Consider the following 23,046-nt stretch of genomic DNA (forward strand, 5'->3'; position numbering starts at 1 on the left):
GTTCAGCAGGCTCAAAAATAATTGGTTCACCTGGAGAATGGATCCAAACTCAAAGAGAGTAGGTTTAGGTTGGATATTAGAAAGAAATTCTTCCCTGTGAGGGTGGTGGGGCGCTGCCCCATCCCTGGAAGTGTCCAAAGCTTGAGAAACCTGATACAGGGGGACGTTCCCTGGCCATGGAAGTGGGGTTGGGAGCAGATGATCTGTGAGGACCCACAGCACAGCAGGAAAGGAGAAGAAGAAATAAGGAAGGGAGAAAAGGGAGAAAGGGAGAGAAAAACAAGGAGAGAAAGAGAGAAAAAGAAAGAGAGAAAGGAAAGAAAGAGAAAAGAGAGAGAGAAAGAGAGAAAGGAAAGAAAGAGAAAAGAGAGAGAGAAAGAGAGAAAGGAAAGAAAAAGAGAAAGCGATAAAGGAAAGAAAGAGAAAAAAGAGGGAAAGGAAAGGAAAAGGAAAAGATGAGGGAAAAAGAAAAGGAAAAAGAAGGAAATGAGTGGCACATGTGCTCTCCTGTCCCGCGGGCCAGCTGGGTGCTCTCTGCGGAGAATAATTCAAAGTTGTTTAACGGGGCGGTGCGGCGCTTACAGGCAGCCGCTCCCCTTCCCGCTGTCTTCCCGGTGCTGGCAGGGGAAGGCTGCGAGAGGGACGGGCAGGAGGAGGAAGAGGAGGAGGAGGAATAATGAAGCTGACCCGGCACTGTGAGTAGGATGCGCCCCGGAACCGCTCCGGACGGGATGAGACCCCCATGGCCAAGGGGAAAGGGCGAGAGGGCTGATGCCGGCTCAAAACCCAGCTCTTAGTCTGGAATAAGTCATGCTCGAGTCTTAAATATATTGTCTTTTTTTAGTTTTTTTCCTGTGTTCAAACCCAGCTGTGTGTAGATGGGTGTGTGTTAGCGAGGTGTGGCTGCGTAGGGGTTTGGGATCAGCTAAATACAGAATAACCCAGTCCTGGGCTTGTATTTAGTGATTGAGTTGTTGCCAAGAGGCGCCTGAGGGCCGAGGGAAATTGGGAGCTGCTGAAAGGTGGAAATGCTGACACAGGACACGAGGGAAGGGCAGGAAACTCTCTCAGGGGAGAGGAGATAGTAGGATAGGGAGATATTAGGATTTTAGGGAAGGGTTTTTCACCCAGAGGGTGGTTGGGCGCTGCACAGCTCCCCAGGGAAGAAGGGAGCACTGAACTTGACAGAGCTCAAGAAGGGTTTGGACAACGCTCTCAGGCACAGGGTGGGATTGTTGGGGTTGGACTGGATGATCCGTGTGGGTCCCTTTAAACTCGGCATAATCTGTGATTCTGTCATTTTTCCTTATGCTCTGCTGTTTTACATGTCCTGCCACACCTCCATCCTGACTGTCCTTCCTCCTGGCTTCTCTCTGCCACCTCTGCCTGGCACTGTGAGTATCGTGAGTGTCCCTGCCTCGTGACAGTGACAAGATGGAACTCTCAGGGAGCTCCTCCATGGCAGAAATGGAATGAGGGAGGCACAGCAACACCTCTGTAGCTCAGTGTCCCCATGGTGCTCCTTGGTGCTGAGCAAACACAGCCTCCAATATCAACAAAAGCCCAGTCTGACTTCCCTGCATGCAGGCTGCACTTTGTGCTTTATTGTGCTCTTGATTACCTTAACTTTGTCTGAGCTTATGGCTTTGTTGTTAACTGTGTAGAGGTTTGCGCAGTGGAGAAACCCAAAAATGAATGTATGTGTGCAGGATAAATAACCTCAGTAAACCTAAGAGACCCAGCTGGACCCAGCAGTTTGGGTCAATGAAATCTCTTGATGCCTTCTGAGTCCCAAAAAGCAAAAGTTGGTTGACAGTGAAAATATACTGTGAGTTTTGAGAACCAGGTACAAACTATGCAGGACAGTTGGGAAATCTATTGAGCCTTAAAAGGCATAGTTCTAAATAAAATACAGAATATATTATAGGTTCACAGAACTATTTAGGTTGGGAAAAGCCTCCAAGATCATCAAGTCCAGCCTTTGATTGATCACCACTCTGTGAAATGGAGAGTAGGACTGAGTGCCACATCCAGTTGTTTCTTTCACTCCTGCAGGGATGGGCACTGCAAAGCTCCCCAGGCAGCCCCTGCCAAGGCCTGAGCTCCCTTTCCATGGGCAAATTGCTGCTGCTGTCCCAGCTGAGCCTGCCCTGGCCCAGCCTGAGGCCGCTCCCTCTGCTCCTGTCCCTGTTCCCTGGCAGCAGAGCCCGACCCCCCCGGCTGTGCCCTCCTGGCAGGGACTTGTGCAGAGCCACGAGGGCCCCTGAGCCTCCTTTGCTCCAGACTCAGCCCCTTCCAGCTCCCTCAGCCCCTCCTGGGGCTCCAGCCCCTGCCCAGCTCCGTTCTGGCACACTCCAGCCCCTCAATGCCTTTTTTGTGGTGAGGAGCCCAGAACTGGACACGGGACTCGAGGTGTGGCCCTCACCAGTGCCCAATACAGGCAGGTCCTGCTCCTGTGGCCACCCTGTTCCTGATCCAAGCCTCAGCCCATTGATCCAGCCTGTCCAGATCCTTCTGCAGAGCCTTCCTGCCCTCCAGCAGATCAACACTCCCACCCAACCTTGTGTTGTCTGCAAACTGAGTGTGCAGGTGATCTCTTGATCCCCTCACCCAGATCATCAATAAAGGCATTGAACCTGACCAGCCCCAGAATTAATCCTTGGAGGACAGCACTCAGGACTGGGTGTGGCACCATCCCCCAAAACCCCTGAGCAGACAATTCTTAACCCAGGGAAGGTGCACCTGTCCAGGCCTGGGCTGCAGCTTTTCCAGATGTGTGGGAGATGTGTCAAAGGTTTTGCTGAAGTCCAGGCACACAACATCCACAGCCTTCCCCACGTCCCCCAGGGGGGTCAGTAAAGGAGATCAGGTTGGTCAGGCAGGACCTGCCTTTCCTAAACCCTTGCTGGTCCCTTGGTTATCATGTTTGTGCCACGTGATCACACTCAGGATAATCTGTTCCATGATTTCCACCAGGGAACAACATCAGGCATAACAGCAATTAGACATCGTACTTTCTCCTCTATTTAGATAAAATGCTGCACTGTTGAGCCTGTTTTGCAACAGAGTTGCTCCATAATAAGGATGAAAAATAGTGCAAATATATTGTAAAGGTAAACCTGCCATGCTAACTGTGGAATGAGCAAAACAAAACTTGGCTGGTGCTCTCACAGATCTTTGCAATGCACCACGCTCCATCCTCTCCCCAAAAATAGTCACTGAAATCTCTCAATGAAATTGTCATTTTCACTTCAGTCTTCCAGGGTTTTGTCTTTGAAACTTGTGACTTGGCCTCCTATATTAATTAAATATATTTTGTATATAAATCTGGTAATTTTTTTTAATATTGAGAAAGAGCTAAGGTCATTCTGCTTGGTTCCAGCAGCTTCCTGATTTGTGCATGTGGACTTTGTCAGTGTTTGTGCTCACATCACTGCTCAAATGACGTGTCAGAGTAATTTCAGTATTATTTTAGTGTGGGTTTGCACCACTACTCGTGGTGGAGTGAGAGATTTCTCATGAGTAATACGCAGGGAAATTCATAATAGCTGAAGATCCATTACATTACTTACTCAAACTTAATCCTTTGATGAAAACACAGCAAGTTTTCACAATATTTTCCCTGCAGTCACACAAATGTTTCTGCAATGTTTCATTGGACTTTTTATTTTTAAAGCTGGGAGAATGCAGGAATAACCACGTGGAGAAATACAAAGAGGGAGTAGCTAGAGAGGAAAAAATTCTGTCTTTATGGTAGATTATCAACAGAACCTGTGTGAATAAAGTCTGCTCTTCCGGAAAAAAAAAAAAAAAATCAAAGTTCCTTCTGGCATGAATAACCAGAGTAACAGAATTTTTCAGAATTTGGATGCAGACCAATTGGGCAGAATTCACAGGAGTGGCAGAAATTGCAAAACAGGACTTGATGAGGACAAGTGAAAAATCTGGCCTAATTCTAGAGAAAGGGTAGGGCAGAAATCTTAATGTTTATAAAAGACAGTTCAAAGAAGGAAAGGAGAGAATTATCTCATGAGTGTAAACAGTTATAAGGAAGGTTCAGACTGAATAATACAAGATATTTTCTAGAGAGCTGGCAAAGTAAACATACTGCATAGTTTTGGACATTGGTGCTGTTGAAATCAGTTTTTAGGACTACAAAATGAATAACTTTCACTTTAACAGACCCTTGTTTTGAAGGATGGTTCTTTGCAGATCAGGAAGTGACTCATGCCTCTAAAGCAACCTATTCCACTGCTGCAGTGTGATATTTCCTACTTTAGCATCATAAATTAGGTGGTGTGTTTCATCAGGAAAGCCATCAGCACTTCTGGTGTTGAGGAAAAGCAGATATTCAACAGGAGGAGGAAACCTTCCACAGCAAGGTGCTAAAACACTGGCACGGGTTATCCAGGGAGGAGGTGGCTGTCCCATCCCTGGAAATACCCAAGGTCAGGCTGGGCAGGGCTCTGAGCAGCCTGATGCAGCTGAAGAATTCCCTGCTCATTGAAAGAAGGGCAAATTAGATTAATTAATTAGATTGAGGGTCCCTCCCAACCCAGATTATTCGGTGATTCTGTGAATGCAGCGAGAGCTCATTGTGTGAAGGGGATTGTTTGGGCTATGCTGTTTTTACCCAGCATGTTAAAAATGTGGGTGCAGGGAATTCCCTGCTTGGTCAGTATTTAAAACAATTCCTGGAATGTTTGCATGTCTCAAAAAATAAACGGTAACTGCAAAACACCTCTGTAGTAGCCAGTATTTACTTTTCAGAGTCAAAAATCGTACAAGGATTGAGTTAAACTTTGTGTTCCTTCGAGATGCTATGGATGTGGATTGAAGAGAGTGATTGGGGGAATTTTCTGCTTGAAGATCAAGTTTTAGAAACAAAAGGGGTTGTCCTTGGAGATAGGAATTCACCTAATACTCCATTGCCACATCTCTGAAGGCTGTGGTTAGCACAGTGAATCAAACAAAAACCAGCCAGTTTGGGTAGCAGTGCCAGAAAAAATAACAAGATTTTTTGTGTTGCTGTGAAAACATTTTTATGTTTTTTGTTGGGTGGGGTTTTATCCTTTTTATTTTCCCCTTCACAGTTGTTCTGAGATTATTTGGATTCCTGTTGACATCCTTGGCTGCTTGGTATTTGGGATACTTTCTTGCTGTTCATGTACCCCAAAATACAGTATCTATTGCTGCACTTCAAGAGATTGGAAAGAAACCAGTGTTGAGGGGTATGTAGTTGTATTTATTTCCTTTTTTTCTTTCTTATACTGTATCTGATATTGTGTATTTATGTGCTAAATAATAAATGGCTTGTTAGCTAAGAAATCATTTGTATGTGCTATTATAAGAGTGAAGTTGACTGTAAAGTTAATTAAAGCAAAGCTAAACCTTTTCTTAGATACTGTTTTTGAAGAAACACAATGTCAGCCTAGTTTTGCAAATGTACAAAAGTAATTATTTGAACACTGATGCAAGAACAACTAATTTACTTCTGGGCAAAAGAGTGCAAAGCTGCAGCTTTGTTTCTATTGCACGTAATTTATATTTATGATAAACAGCTGAACCAGTAACTAAACTTTGTAAGTAAATTCTCATTATTTTTTAGCTCTACTCTGACCAGGTGGTTTACTGTGTATATTTTTGTCATTCTATGACTAAGTTATTGTGTGAAAAGAGGTCTTAAAATAAGAATGATAACTATTCACTTCAAGCTGTTGGTAGGAAACCTTCATCCTGGTAGCTCTTGTTTCCTGTTATGTGGAATAGCAGATAATAATTACCTTATTTTCAAGTTTTTTGGATTATACCTCTTTGGAATCAGTGATAACTTCCAGCCCAAACCAACCTGTGGTGAAGTTGCCACGATCCCAGGATTCTGCGTTCAGATGTTTGAGTTCAGCAGGTTGGCTTTAGGGGGCTCATCCCATGTTGAAATTGTTCATGCTGCATCCAATAAAACATTTTTTCCTCTTTGCTGTTGCAGCCCCAGCCCCCAGAAGGCAGAAGTGTGGCCTCTGGGCTCCCTGCCCACCTGGGAACTTTGTCTATCGCATCCTCAGTGGTGGTGGCAAACAGAGGAGGCCTAAAATTTGTTTTGAGGATGAGGAGTGAGTACCATTCTAACTTTACACCTAATCCAGTGCTTTGTAAAGATATTTGGGCTGAGTAGCAGCAACTGAGCTCCTACCAGGGGCTCCATTCTGGTGGAAAACTTCAGAATTTATCTGACAGTATTTAACTCTTCTTCTTCTGTCTTTTTTTTTAACCTAATATCCAGTGATTTTCTTTGTTCTTCTATATAAGCTGCATACAATTGTTAGTTTTCAGCAGGATTTTCAATTTTCATGGTGCAGGATTTACAGAATTCTGACTGCTCAGCACCTTCTGAAAGTCAGATTCTTTCACAGCTTTTCAAACTGGACAGGTGAAATAACTTCAAAACCTTGCAGTGACCTTTCCTGGAGACATAATCCACAGAGAGTACAGTCACAAAAACACCTCATCTTGTTTGTTTGGGGTTTTTTTCCTCCTTTATCTTCCTGGCTGCAAATGTGTGAAATATTTTCTTGATCTGGCTCATTTTGAAAGAGTCATTGTTGAACGAAACTTACTGATACACTGTGCAAGATTTTTAAGCTCTTGTTTACAATAGAGTTTTGAATTAAATAACTGAAGAAAACATAAGTATGAGAAAATTACTTCGCGCTGGTAAACATAACTTTGCACAGAGCTTCTGGACAGGTGTCTTTTACTGATATTGTATTTATTTCAATTCTAGGCTTATAAATGAAGGGAATTATGAAGCTGAAAGTGGCATAATCATTGCCATTGTGAATTGTAAGTAAGAGAAAAAATGTTAAAGAGACACATACTTTTGGACTGCAATAAATTACCAGTGTTCTTGGGGGGATTGGGTATTTTGTTTTGTGGGGTTTTTTACCAGCTAGTATGGAAGGGAAAGGAAAATATTGCAAACCCGATTCACATGAATGTAAGAAAAACAAATCTGTGTGATAAAAACAGTCTTCTGGGTAAACAAAAGAGACATGTTCATAATCAATAGAGGAAAACAGAATAGAAAATGTGCACACAGATGTATTTTATTAGACAAAAGATTTGTAGCACAGCAAGAATATTTGTGATCTCCAGCAGCAGGACTCAGCTTTCAGCTTCAGTCCTTGATAAATTATATCTGCTGCTCACTGATAAGGGGGAGGCAGGAACTGAGAGCTGCAGTTCTGCCTCAAGGTGTAGCCATGGTACAAATTCCTTTTCCACACTTGTTCAGGATACAGAAAGACAAACTTGAATTAATATTAAACTACCGTTTGCTTACAGTAAAAGCACTGGAAGCAGCAGGTGTGCTTTATTCTAGGTTTGGAGGCACCTAAATCCTAAATTTTGATTTAGATGAATGGGAAGGGTGATGAAGTGCAGTGTATTCAATAATGGGTCCAGGAAAAAAATGAATGCCTAAATCTTGTGCGGGAGGGGGAAAAAAGGGAGTTCACAGGCACAGTCAAGCTGGCTTTGATCACAAAACACTTATATTTTAATTTTTTTTGTCTCACTATTGCTAAGCAAGATCTTGACTTTGTCTAAACTTGTATGATTTTGCTGAGGATTAAATTAACCACTGACAAGAATCTGTTACAAATTTTTCCCCAGTAAACTACTGCCCCTTTTTTTTCCAACAATCATAAAATCTTTCCTGGGTATAAAATACAAAAATGAGTTTAAAATGAAAGTAAGAGGAGAAATACTCATCTTGAAGGCACAAGCAAGAAGGCACAAGCAAATAGAGCAGGTAAATCTGTCCATTATCCTGCACCAGTCTGTAGCAAAATATATTTTTTTACATGTCCACTAATTAGATCAGGCAAGATAATGACTGTTCTTAATTAGTGCCTTATGGATGAAAGGTTAAACATCTCAAACACTGCACAGAATAGAATTAAGCTCATTCAAATAGTCTTAGGCTTAACCAATTTTCCTATCTACAGCTGTGACCTATTATATTATATTTAGATATAAAAACATGGAAGCACACACGAGAAAATTATTTTAAATAAGAAGAAATAAAAATTTTTAGTCACTTTTGATGATTCGGAGACTATGCAAAACAAAATATTCTCCCCAAATCTTAAACTTGTTATTTCATATTTCTTCCAATTTAAGAACTGAAACAAAAGAAGCCAAATAATACTCAAAATTAGGGATGTCTAGCTTTAGCTGAAAATTCTAGGTTTGCCTATTGAATAAAATAATATTTGCTCATATTTAGATTTTTTTTTAATTACAGATAAAACAGGAGAACTCATTTCGACAAAATTTTTTCAAATGTGGGCAAGAGGTAAGAAAAGAGTCCAACAGAGCTTTTGTTAGTGTTTCTGCATTAAGAAAAGACAGATTCATGTAATTATCGTCCTCTTTCCTGTTTGACTTTGTATTCTCAACAGGGATCAGCTAGAAACAAACAGCTGCTGTATTCATGAAATATGTTCTGGCCAGATATGATGACAAATTTAGCCTGAAAAGCTGAATTTCTCCTGTTGGTTGAGATAGTTAATGATCTTTTTTGTTAAATTATCTTGTTCTTTCCCCCTTTTTTGTTTTTTTGTCTTTTTCTTTGGTCTCCATTATTTCAGTCTGGTAGGAATAGCACCTAAAGAGATATGACATCCAGATACTTCACTCAGCAAAATTCCTTTTCCTGCCATATCTTGTTTTATTTTAGTTATAAAATCATCATAGGAAATTTGCTTATCTGTCTCTTAACATCATTCCACATAGCTGGAAAGATTATCTACTTTAAGAATAGCTTTTAACACATTTTCTGTACTTTGAACGGCAAATTTCCTTCCCTATTAGTGAGGAGAACCAGAATGCTCTGAGGCACGGGAAGGTGATTCCCTGACTCCATAAAAATGCTGGTGACTGTGGGTGCGTGAGAAGGAATGTGATGTGTGTGCCAGGAATAAGCAGCTGTGTTATTCTGGTTATTCTGTTATTCTAATAATTTGTGTTATTATGACTCCACAGACCACTCAGGGGAGATGATGGATTTCATCAGGAAAGCACCAGAAGGGACCCTCCTTCTGATGGCCACTCAAGATGATGGCAGCACCAGGTAGGAGGTTATGGAGCCTGCGGGGCAGAGAGGTGAAAAGTTGGAAAATTCATGTTGGGAATTGGTGTAAAGGAATGGTAAATTCCATTCTACACTCAGAGTTGTTCTCTCACTTCTTGTCTAAAAGTTTTAATTCCATGACTTTTCCATGATTGCACATATCTGTGTGTTGGTGCTCCCTAGGATGGGTAGATATTATGTTGCTTAAAAGCACGCCAAATGTTGCTGTTACCTCTGGGTCACAATCTTCTTTACTTTGAAATGTTATTTATCCACACCTCCAATTATGATGTCTCTAGTCTGTGTTCCTTCTACCATCATAATCTGATTTTTCAGGTGCTTTTGAATCTTTGGGGGTTTTTAGCTGAGTTCATAATATAGTATTATTCAGGAAAATGCTTAATCCATGTTTGATACCCTTGTCCTTATTTAGGAAGGACTGAAGCACCAGACAGTATTTGATATACATTTTCCTTTCTGCTATGCTATTACAAACAGGTTGTATTAACATCAGTCACTTACTGAGAAGGAAAAAATTTTATAAATTCAATTCTCTCAGTGAATTCAATGCGATGCTGCTACCACAGCTCTCAAGACTATTTAAATCTCATTTTTACTTCTGCAGGCTTAATGCTGAATGTAAAGCATGAATCAGCCATGATCTTTTTCATCATTTTTCACATCCTGAATTTTTAGCACTCATTTTTTCACTATATTTTCCTAGGTTGAAAGATGGCGCCAAAAAATTAGTAGAAGAACTGGGAAGTAAAGAAATAAAGAATATAAAGTTCAGATCAAGTTGGGTTTTTATAGCTGCCAAAGGCTTCACTCTGCCACATGATATCCAAAAAGAAAAGGTCAGATTTGTTTCATTTTCACTTTATATTTGTCTGTATATCAAAACCAAAAACTTTGGGAATAACTTGTCCAGAGGTTGCAGGAAGACTAAAGATACTGTTTTTCACAGAGATTTCTGTTTGTATCTGTGCCCTTGCTATGTTCAGTTTCTGTAAGCCCAATCATGCTCATCATGGACTGAGGCAGACAGAAATGAGAAAATCCAACACAGAGTTCAGGTCCTTTGATGATGCTGTGTCACTGTCATGTTTTCTCAAAAATCCCTTCGCCAGGATTTCTGTCCTGGGAAGCTGAGAAGCCTCCGAGAAAAATGAAAATAATATTATCTCGTTTGTTTCTCCTGGGTTTGCTGCTTTGGAATGTGGTTGGAGATTGTTTATCCAACATGTGAATTGTTTTTGCTTAATGACCAATCACAGTCCAGCTGTGTTGGGACTCTGGAGAGAGTCACAGGTTTTTCATTAGTATCTTGTTAAGCCTTCTGTCTGTAATCTTTCTCTATTCTTTAGTATAGTTTTAGTACAGCATTCTTTAATATAAGTACATAAAATAATAAATTAGCCTTCTAGGAACAGGGAGTCAGATTCTCAATTCCTCCTTCATCCTGGGGACCCCAAAAATACCACAATGCTGATTCCCTCCACAGCCTCGTCAAAGTTCCACAGTGGGGTTCTTTTCCCAGAATATCACTGGATCACAGAATGGTCAGACTGGAAGGGCCCACAGAGGGTCCCTGGTGCCACCTCCCTGCTCCAGCAGGGCCATCCCAGAGCACAGGGCACAGGGCTGGGTCCAGGTGGCTCTGGAATGTCCCCAGGAGGAGCCCCCAGAGCCCCTCTGGGCTCTGCTCAGGGCTGGGCACTGCCCAGGGCAGAAGTTGTGCCTCCTGTGAGGGGAATTGCTGGGCTCAGGCCCTGCCCGTGGCTCTGGGGCCATTGCTGGGCCTGGAGCAGAGCCTGGGCCTGCTCTGAGCTCTGCACACAGGCACAGACACAGGGACAGACAGAGGGATGGACACAGGGACAGACAGGGCCAGGCAGGGACAGACAAAGGGACAGACACAGGGCCAGGCAGGCCCAGGCAGGGCTCAGCCCCTCTCTCTCCCTGGGGCTCCTCTCCAGGCTGAGCAGCCCCAGCTCCCTCAGCCTTTCCTGGGCACGGAGCTGCTCCAGGCCCTTGCTCAGCTCCAGGAGCTCCTGGCCCTGCTGTGCTGAGGAGCCAGAGCTGGGCACAGCAGCCAGAGGTGCCCCCCGGGCTGGGCACAGGGGCAGGGTCAGCCCTGACCTGCTGGCAGTGCCCATCCCAATAATCCCAGGACACCATTGGCTTCGTTGGTCTCTGCTGGGCAGGGACAGCTATTGTCCCCAGGTCCTTCCCCATGGAGCTTTTTCCCAGCAGGTCACTCCTAGGTTGTGTTGGTGCAGAATATTTTTGCAATATTCTTCACATTTCAGAGCTTCTGCTGGACAAAGATAATCAGTTTAGTGTATGTCATGATAGCCATCTGTGAAATAAATAAAGCACTCCGTGTAAGAGAGGAACTGGCACAATCTTCACCCATTATGTTAAGCAAGATGTGCAACATTCTCCTCAGCTTCCCAATCCTCCTTCATTACCCCCTCCTCTTGTATAAGATTTGAGAAACTGATATATAAATAGAAAAAAAGAGATACTGTTTTTTCTTTTTTTTTAATTTATTTTATTTTTACAGATAAACCACTCTGACCAGACAAAGAACAGATACAAAGGCTGGCCAGCTGAAATCCAAATAGAGGGCTGTATCCCAAGAGACCTGATCTGAACAAATGCATACCTCATTAATAAAGACAATTCTATATTTTTATACCTATGACTGTAATGAATTGCCTCCAGAACTCAATAAGCATATGAACACCAATTATACAAGTCAAATGCACAGCTTTTAAACTATCTTCGCTCTCTGTGGTTTTATTCTAATCTGAAAGCAAACAGGTATTTTGATAAGAAGTGAAAATAAAATAGTCTGGTTTGGAAATGCAGTGTTCAGGAACTCAGTCATAAAATGCCAGGATTTGTGAAAGTGAGTATAGATTGTCATTAATACTTTTAGGGCTTTGGTTTTACTTGTTTCTTTTTTGTATGTCTTTTCTTTTGGTTCCCTTTAAATACTAATACACAAACAGCACTTAGTCTAAATTGCAATCTAAAACCATTTGCAATACAGCAAATTACTTGGATGTCAGTTTATTAATAACATTCTTCTGTTGAGAGAAAGAATGGCAAGAGCAGGCACATTTGTTGAGCTGCTTTTAGTGATGTTGGCAACACAGAACAGCAGTGCTAACATGTAAAGATCCAGTTACTTGAATTATTTTGCCAAATTCAAGCTGCAAATCTACATAGTTTGATTTAATTTTTTTTCTTCCTTTAAGTTCAACTTACATTAAAAAATGTAGGGACTTTATGGAAGCCTAAGTGTTGTTCATGTTAAATATAGAATCAAGCACATGATTGAAAGGAAGTTGTAGAAACATTTATTCAATTTCCCTTTTTTAAAGCACAGCGTGTGTCTGGACAGTCTTAAGTGGTGTTTGTCCCCCTGTGGTTCAGACATCTCCCATATGGCTGATTCCATAACTTAAGTTGCTTCCTGCAGCATTCCACTGTTATTCTAATTATTCCCCAACCATATGGAATTAATCCAAAACGACCAAGCCAATTACATGGAGAATAACTCATCACTATTCTTTTTATATCATTCCATGGTGTGCCTGATGATTGTCCTCATCTACTCCTTCCTGCCTAGACTGAACCCACCTGTTTTAATCTTTCCTTACATTTTTTCTTGATATTAAAACATTCGTTTTGTGGTTCCTCCTTGAAGCCCCTTTTGAAACTTTAAATGAAGCTTGAAAGCTTCAAATCTCCAACCGTGTCTGCCACCTGTAGTCACTGCTGTGCTCCCAGCAGCTTTCTGGTGGTGTGCCTCTCACCAATCCCTAAAGTTTCCTGCTACTGGTTTGCAAACTACTCCATAGCTCAGGGACACTGCCAAAAAATCAATTTAAATTAGTCTGACTCAATTTGACTTTGGCAGACTCGGTGGTTGCTCCTTAGCACCTTGCTGCTGATGAGGTGGGTACAAACTGAGCACTTCAATACTGTTTCTATGTTTTTCCACATTAAGTCATTCTTCTTAATAATAATAATTTTTTGGGTGGTGCTTGTGTTTCTGGCAGGACATTTATTCCTTTGCATCATAATCACCCTTTGCTACATGCCTGAATTATAAAAATAACATAATTACAGTGCTAATGGCTGGCAGTGCTCAAGAGTGCCAAGCTCTGAGACAGCCCTCGAGCTCTGTGCAGTCTGACAGCCACTGCCTCCTGCTCCAGGCCACAATTAATCTCACATCAGTTACAATTAAATTTTATTTCAATTTCTGTTTAGCAGTTACCGTGAAGTACAACATTCTCATGCTTTACATTGGCTCTGTTCTTCACACTCTGTACAAGTGTTCCACTCTTTGCAACAGTAAAAGCTGCACCTCTTTCATTTGAAACAAAGATCAAATCACTCTGAGAACCTTTCGCAGCACGAATTCCTGCAAAATGGTCTTTAACCCGTGGTGTTTCCACTTTTAAAGAGATGAGGCTGAGTCACCTGGGCTGGACTGAAGTGCGTTGATAATCTGCAGTGCTCAACAGCCACCATCAGCTTTGTTTTCATTTGTTCATGACACAGTATTTAAATATGGCAAGAGGATTCTCAAGTACTTTGACAACGGTCTGACCTGAAGAAATCACGCAAAAGTGATCACTTGCCAACTTTTTCAATCACTTTTCAGATTAGAAGCAATCTTGAAGAGTTGGTTTGAAAGTGGAATTTTGACTTTGCACCCACGGTTTCAATAGTTTTAAAGGAACTGCCTCCTAGGAAGAAGTGAAAAGCTTTTTCATGGAATCCTAATTCTGAAAATTTAATCTGGGAGGAAAACAACAGCTGCAGTGGTGGAGGTCAATGTTCTCCATGCCAGCTGGTGTTGCCAACCACAAGGAGCAGGTAAGAACTGATTTCCTGCATTCTCCTGAGCTGGAAAAGTGCTGGGAAATACCTCTGGGTGCTTATTACACAAGTGAGGTCACCACCATGCAGTAAGGTGAAAGCCTGCACAGCAGTCCATCTTTTTCTAACCCCAGTAGGCAAATCCCATGGGAAGCCCTGAGCTTTAGGCTGTGGCATTACTCAGGGTGTGGGTTTGCGGATTTAGAAGTGGGATGGCACAGCAGGTGGTAACAGTGGTTTTCCACATCCTCTGCCCCTCTAGAAGTACCCAACCTTCTGGTGCTTACCTGTCCTGGGCAGACACTGGAACCACAGGCATGGCTGGAGGTGACGTTGGGAGGACACCAGCAGCTTTGTCCCCATCATGCCAGAACTTCCTTTTCTACACTTTGCCAGGGGCAGGTTCTCATTTCAAATATCCCCAGCAGAGCATTGCACACATAGAGATCCCTTGTACCCCCATGTAGAAACATATTTTAGATGCTCCCATTTTTACCTCCTATGTTAACATGACAACCAGTCCTATAAAGAAAAAAGTACCTGGACAAAGCTCCTTTTTTACTTCTCCATTTAAGAGCATGAGAAGTATTTCAGGGTCCTGACATGTCTCTTAAAAATCCCTGGATCCCTGGCAGTCCAATTTGATGGCAGCCATTGAAAATATTGATCAAATAATAAGTAACATTTTCAGTTCCTCAGTGGCAACTGTTTCTTCATGTTCTTTGTGTGGTGTTATCTAACTCAAAGTGGGAAGTTTTCACTATACTTAAAAGAAAAATAGAAGACAGGAAAAGAAAGTGAAAGATGCTCTTGTGCTTAAAGGAAAATTCTGACCAAGAGCAATCCACCCAGACAAGCAAAAAGAAGCTGATGCTTTTATTTAAACATAGTGCCTGGAGGGAAGTAATGTGTGACTGTGATTTATGTGATCTCTTCTTAGCTGCAGTGAGATGCTGAACAATGTCTAGAATTCAGGTGTTTGAGATGGGTGGCTTAATACCATTTGAGTGACAGCAGTTCTTCATTTCTGGGGATTTGATTTCAGTTTTGGTTTCAGTTCTCTGCTCTGTTTTTTTTGTGGGTTTTTTTGTGCTGTGTTTTCATTTTGTTTTGGCTTGAGGGATGGTGTTGTTGTTTTTTGGTTGGTTGGTTTGGTTTCGTGTTTTGTTTTGGTTTTCTTTCCAGGAGAGGTTGTCAGCAGCATAGGAAATGTAGCTTCTTCTCCAAAACACCGATTTTACACTGTCAGGTTCTTCTTCCAAAGTCTATCCAAAGAATAGACCTTTTGGCCTGTCCCCATCTCTATTGCAGGTCTCATTAAAAATAAAACATATTTTTAATAGGTATGTTTTAGCCAAAAGCAATATACATTTCAACCTTGTACTTCTCAGATAAATCCTATGTGGTTGTGCTTCTTATCTCTTAGGAATTCCTAGCTCATAGGAATTCCCTGGCAGTGTTTTGTGGGAGGCTGCTCTTGGCCACCCAACCAGGACAATGACCCTGACAAATGATTCTTGAAGGCACCAAGGGACACCTCCAAACCAGCTGCCCTTGTCCCTGTGGGGGAACTCAGCTTGCCAGGTGCTCCCTGGAACACCACACAGCTGGGCCCAGCAGCCCCAGGAGGTTCCCCGAACACCTGGACCACAACTCCTCGGTGCAGGGGCTCGGGGGCAGCTGGCAGAGGCGCCCTCTGGGATCTGGTGCTCGTTCCCAGAGGGGCTCTCGTGGCTGCTGGGGGATTGTCTGGGCCACAGCGACCGCGCAGCCGCCGAGTTTCAGATCTCTGCTGCTCTGCCCGCGCCCGGCTGGCTCCGAGATGGGCCGGGCACAGCTGAGCCTGCCTGGAAAAGCAGCAGCTTTTATCCATGTGGCCATGGCAAAGCTGCTGTGCCAAAGGGATCCTTTCACCTGTGTGCAAGAAGCCAATCCCCACACAGAGTTCAGCTATTTCCTTTATTTACAGTTCTGCTCAGGAGGAGCTGCTGGGTGGCAAATCCACAAAGGCAGCACAGCAACTATCAAAACTTTTCACTATTTATATATTTTAGTGAACAAAGGCATTCATGCTCATTGCCTACCAGTTACATGGTTCTCTTATTATTTTTATTATTATTTGTATATTTTATAGTATCATATTTAAATATTTAGATATTACATTAATATTATGTGTAATCTACAATGTTCTATATCATATATTACACAATAGATTATCTTTAAATATTTAAAATATTTTTTATTTTTAGAGATTTATTATTTATGGACATTATAAAGATTAAATAATATGCTATATTTACATTTGTATTTTAAAATACTAATCTGTTTTTCTATTTATTATTTTCTATTTATTATTTATAATTAAATATTAAGTTAATATTTTCTCTTATTATTAACTAATATAAATTTGCAATAATTTACTGATGCCTTAATATTAATGTATTAATATTTTTCTATTGGCTAGAAGATTGCCCCACTTTTTATGCTAACTAGTCTTTCTCTGTGCCCAGTCTGTCTCTTCGGTTTTCTCGCTGGGTTTCTGGGTTCACTGGGCCAGGAGTGGGTGGTTGCTGTCTCCCTGTGCCAGAAGTACCTTTTACCCAGCTGGAGAATTTCAGCACAGTTGCTGAGTTGGCTTTATGAGTTTTGTCCTTATCTGGGAAGTTGTGCCAAATGTCCTTGTGGCTGTCACTCTTCATTCTTGGTGTCCCCTCTGAGCGGGAGCTCCTTCTCCCCAGGCTTTGTGCCGCTGCCCTTGATCTGACATGGCTGGTGCCTCTCAAGCCCTAAGCCTCAGCCAGGCCATTTTCCCGACGAGGCGCGATGTCCCTGAGCCCTGGAACATGACAGGCAGCCCGTGTGGCACTGGGCAGGCTCTGGGCCTGCAGAGCCGGGCCTGGCGCTGGCAGCGGGCACTGATTGTCCGGCTGTGCCCTCAGGCAGGGCCAGCAGAGCAGCGCCCGCAGCGCCCGCCTGAGGCGGGACGGGCGTTTCTTGGGGGGAGCCGGCTGCTCCCTGAGGGCCTGGGCTCCTGCCTGGGGAGCTGAGCTGGGCAGGCACCGGGCTCTCTGTCCCTGCCTCCTGCTCCTCGGGAGAAGCCGCCGTGCTCTGAGGAGGCCCTGGGCTGCCAGGTGGGGAGGCGAGGCCCAGAGCAGCACTTGGGGCTCGGCTCGGCTGCCCCGCGCTCAACCCAGGCCTCGAGGGACAGGCACTGGGAGCCCATTTTCTCCAAAAACTCCCAGTCTTTGCTCCACATTTTCTTCTTCTTCACTCAGCTCAAAGAAACCCAGTTTGTGCCATGTCTTTCTCCCACAGCAAGGGCTTGACCCCATCGCTGCAGACACTTGCATTTCCCGGTTGTCCTGAGCAAGCTCTTTATCACCATTATTGTCCCAACTGGACTGCACACAGGCTCTGCCACCATTGCCTTGGGACAACTCTTGGCCAGCAGAGTCTTCCTTTTTGGAAAGCTCTTGACCAACAGAGTCCTACCAGTCAGATTCTTCTGGGGAGCTTCTGACAGCTCCTTGGGACAGGCCCTGCTCCTTGCATTCTTCCCCATGGAAAATTCTTGGTAGCTGAGGGCTTCTCCCTGGGACAGCTCCTGCTCTCCTCATCCCAGCTGGAGAGCTCTCCACAGCTACTGACATCTCCTTGGGAGAGCTCTCACTCAAGAGACTCTTCCCAGTCTGAGATCTCTTGGTATCTCCTAACATCTAGGGGATTGGGAAAGCTCATGATCCTAGTCAGATTCCTGCTCTTCCTCCACACTGACAAAGCCCCCTCCTCCTCAGTCCCTGACAGGGGCAGGACTGAGCCATGCACTGCCCTCACCAAGTGCCCGCTGAGGGCCTGATGTTCAGCCAGCTGGGCAAGGTGCTGGGGGGCTGGGAATTGGGGTTCCCTTTGTCCTCTTCCATCTCTGCTGTGGTCTAGTGAACAGGGATCCTGGGAGCTGCTTCCTCCTGAGGGCAGCTCTCCTGGGACTGGGAACCCCAGGGCACACCAAGCACCTGTGTCACCAAGGGCCACCCCCAGCACCCCTTCGACAGCCACTGGAACTGGCATGGAGCAACCCCAGCCTTGGGCACTTGTAGCCCCTGACGTGCCCAGGACCTTGTGAGGCTATGGACATGTCCCACTCGACAGCCCCAGCCCCATCCTGCAGAACTCTGGCTCTGGAGGCTCCTCAGGGCACAGCCACTGGCCAGATGGACGCAGCCAGGGAGTTGTGGGCAGTGGCTCCATGTCCAGCTGCAGGCTGGGATGAGGGGTGTCCTGCCTGAGTGCAGGACTTGGCACTTTGTTGTGCAAAACTTTGCAATGTTCCTGTCAGCCCATTTCTCCAGCCCTGTCCACATCCCTCAGGATGGCAGCACAGCCCTCTGGCGTGTCAGCCACACCTCCCAGTTCAGCTTTGTGTTACCATTAAACTCACTGAAAGCATGCTCTGCCCCACCATCCAGAACGGGCAGAATGGGATGAGAAGATTGCTGCCAACGATGGGCAAAAAGGGGGACTTTCCTTAGGGAGAGTGGGGCAGGGAAGGCATTTTAGGGTGACAGAGACACATTCAGATGACGAGGTCCCAAAGCCACATGGGCTCCCAGAGCAGACAGCAAAGGCTTCTTTGCTGGACATTCTCAAGCACATTCCCAGCTCAAAGCAGAGGCAAGAAGAAGAGGGAAGAGAGGAGCTGACAGAATCCCGGAATGCTGGCAGATGGAAGGGACCCTGAGCAGGTGTTACAAACCCATGAGGGAGAGAGGCCTCTGCCCAAATGCAGGTGCAAAGGAGGCCATATGAGAACAATATACGGATTTTATTTAACGTGGATTTTATTTACCAAGAAAGGGGAGGTAGAGAGATAGAAATAGGAAAGAGGTCTCAGAAACAGAGCATCAGTTGGAACTAGATGATCTTTAAGGCCCTTCCACCTAGCAACCATTAAATCTTGATCTAGACACAGGAGGCCAAATACTCACTGCATCAACAGGACTATTTATTCCAATGAGCTACAAAAATAAATCAGAACAGTAAATCAGTCCTCCGTCACTGTGCTGCAGGAGCTGATGTGTTAAAAGCAAAATCCCCTTTCACAGATGAATGAAAAACAAATATTCACCTGCCCTTCACAGGTCATTGCTGTGTGCCTTATCATGAGTCTGCCTTTTATCTTCTTAAGACACACCCCATGGTTGCAGTTGTCCAATATTAAATATCAGGGAATCTCACTTTTATTGTGGTGCTTGCTTTCCCCTGACATGGAGGATTTCCTGATCAAGCTTTTAATTTCCTTCACTTACAACTCCTCATAGATGTGCATGTGCAAGTACCTTATAGTCAGACCTGGTTTAGGAACTGGTTGCTCAGTCTGACAGACAGGATTGGGGGACACAGCTACAGCCCCTGCACAAATAAACAACTGGTGATTGTTAGTGGTATGGAAAATGTCTGGAGCACAGGGTCTGCCAGAACTCCCTGCATCCCTGCTCACTTTGACTACAGCACTGGCCTGACTGAGCAGCTCAGCCAACAATCAGTAACTGATTTAGAGCAATCTGTCCTTTACTGGGTCCCACTTCTCATTGGATGAACTGTGAGGGCTTTTTTGTGTCATTTCAGGGAATGGGCCAGGATCACAAAAAGTTCATGGCTCCCTGTCACACACCCCATGTCTGTGTAGAACTCCAGCTGATGGCAGCTGAGAACCCCCTGCAGAGGAGGGGCTGAGGGATGGTCAGACTTCGATGCTTCAATAACCTTGTTCTGGGAGAGGACTTCCCTAATTACAATGGGGAACTTGAACAAAGTGAATTTCCCAGCTCTCCCCTTCTGGATTATGTAACATTCCCATCAGATAGGACCCCAGTCCAGTGGTGCACTCCTCTGATCTCTTGCCTAACAATCCCACAATCCCACAGACCAAAAAAAGGACATTTTATTTTGCTGTTGTTATCTTAAAACTTTCATAGCACTATACTAAAACTGAGGGCTCATGAGTTACCTAAAATATAGTTTCTCACAGTTTTTACTGCGGGGCACCTCAGCAGGAATGCAACACTTATCTATCTGGGCTAGCCCTAAGTCCATTAGGGATGCAATAAAACTAAGGAAAGGAAGGCTTCCTCTTCCTGCTCAGCAGAGCATAAATACTCCTTGTTTGTGGATATGTCACTACAACCATAATTTTCTAATGATGCTGATACTGATGTCTAATATCCCAGGAATTTCCCACAGAAGAATTTGCATTTAGAGTTTTACAAGGTTTGTTTCACATAAATGTAATTTAGCCAGAAAACATCAGTGAAACATACATGTGATCAGTCAGGGATCACTGTTGTTCCTTGGAAAAAGATTGTTTCTGAAGTTCTTGAACATTTATAAGGCACAACTGGTGCAATTCAGATGTGGCCCTGCAAATTCCATGATGCTCTTATCCCATGTTTATTCCCAAGATGACATGGCTTGCTTGTGGACTTGGCAGCTCAATCCCAGGTTTCCCATAGCAGTCTCAGGCATCTGGATCTTTAAAGCAGTTTATTTCCCTGGCTGGTGCCACAGGTGCCTGTGACTTTTGAGGGGCAATGGGTCAGTGCTGGGTCTTGCCTGGGGCTCCCACCCCCCAGAGCTCAACCTGCAGCTCCTGCAGCTGCACCCTGAGTGCCTGCACTGTTTGTATGACTCAATTCCATGCTGTGGGGAAGCATTTTCCTTCTCTCACAGTCCATGCTTGGTGTCTGCACCTCTGTTTGTGTTTTGCTGCAGTGAAGTGAATGTGTCAGTGAGATACTGATGTATTTCACAGCAAAGAGTGAGCATTAATTAAATCTATAACCTGTTTTCTAGTATGGCATAGGAGGGATAATTCAAATTGTAAGTGCTTAGCAATGGTAATTCTGGACCAAAGAATGATCTGGAGGATATGAGGACAGGAAAGGGTTACCCTGGCTGGAGGTGGGGATGCCAGAGCCAGTGCTGCTCCCTGTGAGGGAGTGAGGTTCCACTGGCTGATGAGATAAAAAATGCTGCAGCATTTTAGTGGTAGGGGTGCAATGGGAGCACTCGGGGCCCACCTTTGGGCAGCAGATCTGGTGCTGGGGGCTGGACCATGGGGATGAGGTGCCCCAGGCCAGTGCTCACACAATGGATACCAGGGCAAATGTAAAGAATCAGCCCATGCCACATCTTTGCACTGTCCTTGTAAAACCACTTATGGCAGCAGGACTCTGCTCTGGATGTTGCTCATTAAATCTCTTTGCTTTTAAGCACAAACATGTGCTTAATTCACCTTGAGGGATACAAAAATCCCCCACCACTGTTCTGCCAGATCCTTTGCTACCACTTAATTTCCTGTTGACAGTAGTAATATACATGAATTGAGGAACTCATCTCTGTAATTTTTAATGTAACAAGATTGAAGAGACAGACAGGAGGAAGGTCATGCAAAGCCAGTTGCACCTGAGCAGTTCATGGACAAACACACTGCATGTGTGCTTTAGGTTTCAGACTCTCCCTGTCCCACCCAAACTGTAATATTTTAATGCTAAACAGCTGTGAGGAACTGCATTTATTTGCCTTATCTGTAACAGATAACACATTTATTTGCCTTATCTGTAACCGATAACAGATAACAGAAGTCCTATTTCATTATCAGAAACTAAGGAAGTAGAAAAATGTTTAGAGAAAAATATCACTAATTGTAAATGTCCCAATGGCAACTGTTTAAATACCATAATCATAATGACCATTAACAGATTTCAGTACCCCTTGAACAAATAGATTTAATATTCTAGATATTAAGGTTTTAATTCTTGTTATGAAGATTGAAGAAATGGTCCCTGTCTTAAAGGGGGATATTTTTCTTCTTTTTTTTTTCCTCTTCCCCTTTTTTGATAGCTTCTGCTCTTTGAGGTATTTAATGTTGGGAATCTTGTTGTGTGGAGTTTGCTTTGGAGAAGTGTCCAATCCATTGCACAGTTAAAACTCTTCTTTCTTTTTTGAGACATCAGTTCTTGCTTCTTATTACCTTGAAATTCAGAGACAGAAAAATACTTCACCTTATCAGCTGTTGATGGGTTAGGCTCTTTGTTGCTTCTCAGCAAATCTTCACTCCTTTATTCAGTGAAGTTTCTACCGTCCCTCTACAATAGGAAATTTCATCATTTTATAAAGAGATAAGAAAATGCAAGATGAAATTGAAAACAAACTCAGGAGTATGGACAACAACAAAGAGGGAGTTCAGATGTCATTTCCTGGACTGACTTCAGACTGCCTTGCTTCAGACACTCTTTTTAAGCTACTTCTGGGCCAAGTGTGGAGATTTTCATCCTGTAAAAGATAAAAACCCTAGGTCAAGATTCAGTGTCCAGACAGGCAAAATGGCTTTGGCAAACACACCAGGACAGACAGTTTGTGAACAGAGCCAAGAGTTACAGCATTTTCAGGTGAACAACATTGCTCTGGCTGATGAATCCAGCTCTGGCCAAAAGTAAACAGCCTGGGAATTCATATGAGAATGGGACTAGCTACAGGACTCTCCATAAATATTTATGAGAAATAAGGAAATATTTTGTATAAAGCAGAAAGCAAACATAAATCTCCATGTTTAAAAGTTGATGCCAAGTTTCTACCTCATTAGATTTTTATATTTACTAAACACTCTGAAAAAGCATCAGCTGAAACCACAGTCTCTTCCATGCCTCTCAAGCAGAACATCTGAATTTCACTTTGCTTTACCCACTTCCACAATCACTTCTGATGACCACAAAATTTGCAGTAAAGGAGCCCAAGAAAATCCACGTGTTCCCCAAACAATCCTGTTCCTATGGATTAAACCACTGCTCAACACTCAAATGCAGGAAACACTTGTGTCCACCAGGGAAGCCACTGCAGTCCTCACACACCAACCTTGGGGGTGACAGCTGGCTCTGGTCCCTTTCCTTCCTGCAGATTCCCTCTGGTGATCAGGGGTCAGAGTCTCCAGGATGGTGAGCTCCATGTGCCTG

The 23,046-nt window shown here is 43.7% G+C and overlaps 1 protein-coding gene across 1 annotated transcript; it reads left to right on the forward strand.

Moving 5' to 3' along the window:
- Positions 1-610: 610 nt before the first annotated feature.
- FAM3B (FAM3 metabolism regulating signaling molecule B) lies at positions 611-12,005 on the forward strand. The gene is made up of 8 exons (XM_063150372.1): positions 611-695; positions 5,094-5,231; positions 5,987-6,110; positions 6,782-6,840; positions 8,306-8,356; positions 9,046-9,133; positions 9,858-9,990; positions 11,703-12,005. Exons 1-8 carry the CDS (start codon positions 677-679, stop codon positions 11,790-11,792), a joined length of 702 nt encoding a protein of 233 aa, XP_063006442.1. The 5' UTR covers positions 611-676; the 3' UTR covers positions 11,793-12,005.
- Positions 12,006-23,046: the final 11,041 nt, after the last annotated feature.

Source organism: Melospiza melodia, chromosome 2 (genome assembly GCF_035770615.1).
Source record: "Melospiza melodia melodia isolate bMelMel2 chromosome 2, bMelMel2.pri, whole genome shotgun sequence".
Classification (NCBI taxonomy): Eukaryota; Metazoa; Chordata; class Aves; order Passeriformes; family Passerellidae; genus Melospiza; species Melospiza melodia.